The sequence below is a fragment of the Tupaia chinensis genome, unplaced genomic scaffold (genome assembly GCF_000334495.1).
Source record: "Tupaia chinensis unplaced genomic scaffold, TupChi_1.0 Scaffold143936_1, whole genome shotgun sequence".
Classification (NCBI taxonomy): Eukaryota; Metazoa; Chordata; class Mammalia; order Scandentia; family Tupaiidae; genus Tupaia; species Tupaia belangeri.
This window is the reverse complement of record NW_006203787.1, coordinates 1195043-1199175: the sequence shown is the minus strand read 5'-3', so window position 1 is coordinate 1199175 and position 4133 is coordinate 1195043. Positions and strand designations below refer to the sequence as shown.

Below are 4133 nucleotides of genomic sequence, written 5' to 3'. Positions count from 1 at the left end.
GACAGCGGGCGGCAGGCAGGTGAGGCCGGGGGCGGCGCGGGGGGCTGCTTCCAGACCCGGCCCTCGGGATGGATCGCTTACTCGTGGGGCCAGAAACTGGGGCTCTTCAGACCGTCCACCCCCTTCCCTCGATCTCCACGGTCGGGGGATCGAGCCAGAGCCCAGCTCTCAGGTGGCAAACCCACTTGGGGGGGGGGTTGGCAGGTGCAAATGCAGACGTGGGCCCCAGCAGCTAGGAGAGGAGGCTTACAGGGGTAAGGACGGAGTGCGAACGGGCGGCCCAACCATCTATTGTCTGCCCGCTTCTGGGGAGCTAGAATGTTCCGAATTCGATGTCCTGTTCAGTTTATTAGGCTTTCTGGCAGTTAGACTTATTCAGCCGCAGATGTGAGGGACAGTTACTAGCTGATGCTGACATGACCCCAGACGTCACTTAGGGCGACAGATCGGTAATCACTGGGTCTATGGGAAGGGGATGTGGCCTACAGCTTGTACTTTATACTAATTGTCTATAAGTAACCTAAATTTTTACATTTTTAATTCTATTTGTTCTTTTTTTTTTTTTTTTTCATTTTTGAGCAGAGAGAAAGGGAAAGGGAGAAACCTAGCCACCAGGTCTGGGACTCAAACTACTGTCAGCCATGTGGGAATCCAGCGCCTTTACCCACCAGGCCACCTGCAACGCCGTGAAACCAGTTTTTAAACATTATGTGTGAAAGCAAGCTTTATAAACAGTAAACAGTGCGTCATGCCCGCAAGGTTATACGTTTTTAGTAAGTTCCTCCTTGCCTTCGCTTTCTCCATTTAGTACTTGGTTTGCCGTCTTTTCTTTTGAAAGAATTATTTAATTTTACTCATCGCTCGTCATTATTATTTTTTTTAGTTTGACCAAAGAGCAAGAGAGAGAGAGAGAAAGTGAGAAAGCAAGAAATCAAGTCCAGGACTTGAACCTTGGTCAGCCGTGTGGGAGTCCAGTGCCTTAACCACCAGGCCACCTGCCGTCCCAGTAGTTGGTTTGTCTTCTAATGCCAATGTGAAATGATTGTTTTCCTAACTTGTTTTTTGTTTCATTTGGCTTACAGGCAGAGAGTATGTCATTCCATCCTTGGCTCACAGATTTATGGCAGAGATGGTGGATTTCTTTATTCTCTTCTTTATCAAAGCAACCATTGTCTTGAGCATCATGCACCTCAGTGGGATAAAGTAAGTGAAGGACGTTGGCAGAAGGGTCTTCCTTTCTGCTTAGAGATTCTGTTTCGCTGAGTTCTGTTCACACCTGCAAGTGACCGTACGGATAGTTGCATGCCAGCGTCATGATTTATGAGTTTTGTCAGATTCATTGCTTCCTCTTTTTTTTAAGAAATAACTACAAAGGAGGGGGAAAACAACCTCTTAAATTCTGTAATGTGCATAAATCTCACCTATCAATAGTTGGTAATGGAGCCTCAATCTCGGTATTTATTCATTTCTTAGGTGAAGAACTTTTATCAGGTGGAGTCGCTAAAAGCAAAAGCATAAAGAGCCCTTTGTAGGTGAAATATTAGTCAGCTAGATGGCATTTCCAAATGGGACTGCTTGTACTGTCGGCAAGACCCAAGTGAGCTGCAAAGTGACACCTTTGAGTAATTCTCCTTTCAGGTGAATAATAATCATAATAGCAGTTATCACTTGCTAAATCCATTCTCTATCTAAACATTGCACTCAGCTCTTTAGATGAATTCTGTAATCTTAATACCTCTATGAGGTAGAAGTTTGTACTGCTGTTTCACAAAGAATTGAAATTTGAGTTTATAAGAAATTAAGCCCAGACTTGAAAAAGTTACAGAGGTGGTTACGTGACAGTCAGGATACAAGCCCATGTGATCAGAGATCAGGGCCCCTGTCAGGAACCAAAGTGATGCTGTGCGTCCCCCATCCCTTCCTCCTTCCATCTGCTCCGACTTAGACTTCCAAATACCGCTCCTTTACGGTCAGTCTCCTGGGCCATTTCTTGTTGCCAGACCACCTTTATCATGGTGTCTGCTTTTCCTAGTCCTGTGTCTGTCATCTCTTGCTTGGGTTATAGCTGACGTCTTCTAAGGTGTACCTTAGTCTCCTGTTTATCGCAGTCCAGTTTCTGATATAAAAGTCAGTAGTCCGGCCGGCTGTGTGGCACAGTGGTCATTGTGCTGCTCAAGAGAAACCCAATGCCACGTGGAAATCAGGATTTGAATCCCTGGCCGGCGAAATGAGCGCGAGTGCCCGAGATCTAAGGACTGGAGGAAGGGGATGGCAGCATGACCAGGCCCTGCGGAGGGTGCTCGCGCCGCTTCCCCGGGCCCCGTCTCACATGTGCTCTGTTATGACTAAAGAAAAAACGGTGTCCTCAGATCTGGTATCTGCCCTTTTCCTGCCTCAGAACCCTTGGTTTTAATGGTTTCTCATTGCTGGCAGAGGGACATCTGAATTTCTCCAGGTAGTTCAACAGATGCCCTTACTTCTTAATCACCATCACCTCTCACACTTAACACGCCGACCTGAGCCGCTTCCAGCTTCACACACCGCCATTCCCCGGGGCTTTCTCTGCTGCTGTTCCCTGTCTGGGACCCACACCTCCCTTTATTTTTAATTTCCTAATTTGGGTGAAGCATATATCTAGTAAAACTTGGCCCTTACTAATGTGAAACAAAGTAGCTTGGTGAATGATGTTTAAAAATAAACAAAACTCACTCTAATAGCTCCTAAAGGGAATCAAAAAGGTAGTATACTGAAGATCAAAACAAATAAAGCTTCTTTGAGTTGGAAGTTGGCCAGACTACACGAAGCTGACCTTTTTAATTGGGAAGCAAATTTTAATGTACATCATAAGTTCTTAAATGAACACCTAGGACACTGTCAAAATAGAAACCGCGACATTGACTCGTATAATGTTAAATACATCTTTTCAGACAGTTATGAAACTGCTCAATCTAATGGAATCTTGGCATCTCAAATCAGAAATGAAACATTTTGGCACGTAAGGCAAGATCACTGATACACTCCCACTCACAACGCTTATTCGTTACTATAAATCTTTTGTTAAAAAAACAAATGCTCAAACAAAGCTGGGTCCAGGTGGAACATTGCTGGTTCGGCTCCCGGGTAGACGCGTACCTGTTAAGCACAGGCTCTTTTATCCTGGTGAATTGGAAAGGTTGGGCGGAATCGTGGCATGATACCCTGTTACGTGTGCTTATCTCTCTGTCTCTCTCTCCTTCGGTCCCTTGAAAGAAAGAAGTAAACACTTGTTAAAAATAATTTTTGAGGGACCAGCGGTTAGCGTAATGGCTATGTCACTGGACTCCCATGTAGTTGACCATGGTTTGAGTCCCGGAAGATCCCGGGGCAGAGAATGGAGGAGAAGGGATTGCAGCGTGGGGGTGATTTCTCGCTTTCTGTCTTCTCTCTGTCTTTCTGATGAGTGCACGCACCCGATAGCAAAAACCTCTCCAAAAATAAAAAATAAAATTAATTTTTGAAAAATTAAATCAACTGTTGATTTAAGCTGACATAAACGATGGTAGATAATATAATTTTCTTTCATCTTAACGCCGCTCTCCTCAGCGTTGTCTCAGTCTTTTGTCTTGTTGGGAAAATAGTTGCCTGCAGATGTGCGAGTCCCCTCAGTTCACCAGTGCTGTCTGTTCCTGTTACAGTGCTGGGAGTGTTAGGGAAGTCCTCGCAAGGTTTACTCGCTTCCTTTTTAGCGTTCTGCCTAGAGTTACAGGCACTCAGCCCTGGGGAACAGGGGGCGGTGCAGGGAGCCTGGACCTGGCAGCTTCCTTCCTCTCTCTCTCTCCCCCTGGTGAGCACATGTGCCTTATAGCAAATTTTAAAAATAATAATAAATGAAATTAGTAAGTAATTCTTTAAAAAATCACTTAAAAATAAAAAACAGGTGAAATTAACTTAATATATTTATTAAACAAGTTTATTTAAACTATTTTCAACATGTAATCAACGTAAACATTAGCGAGACTTTTTACATTCTTTCCATACTAAGTCTTTAAAATCTGAGAGAGTTTTATGCTTACAGTCCCTTTTACACTGGACTGGCCACATTTCAGGTGCTGCAGGCTGCATGTGACCAGTGAGGACTGTGGCGAACCCGGCGT

The 4133-nt window shown here is 44.6% G+C and overlaps 1 protein-coding gene across 1 annotated transcript in view; it reads left to right on the top strand.

Moving 5' to 3' along the window:
- Positions 1 to 6: 6 nt before the first annotated feature.
- Positions 7 to 4133, top strand: part of FAM8A1 (family with sequence similarity 8 member A1) — a 10762-nt gene continuing 6635 nt past the window's right edge. Inside the window, exons 1-2 of the mRNA XM_006165522.3 lie at positions 7 to 19; positions 1083 to 1203. Of these exons, the coding sequence (XP_006165584.1) occupies positions 1121 to 1203 (83 nt within the window). The 5' untranslated portion in view covers positions 7 to 19; positions 1083 to 1120. The remainder of the gene's footprint in view (positions 20 to 1082; positions 1204 to 4133) is intronic.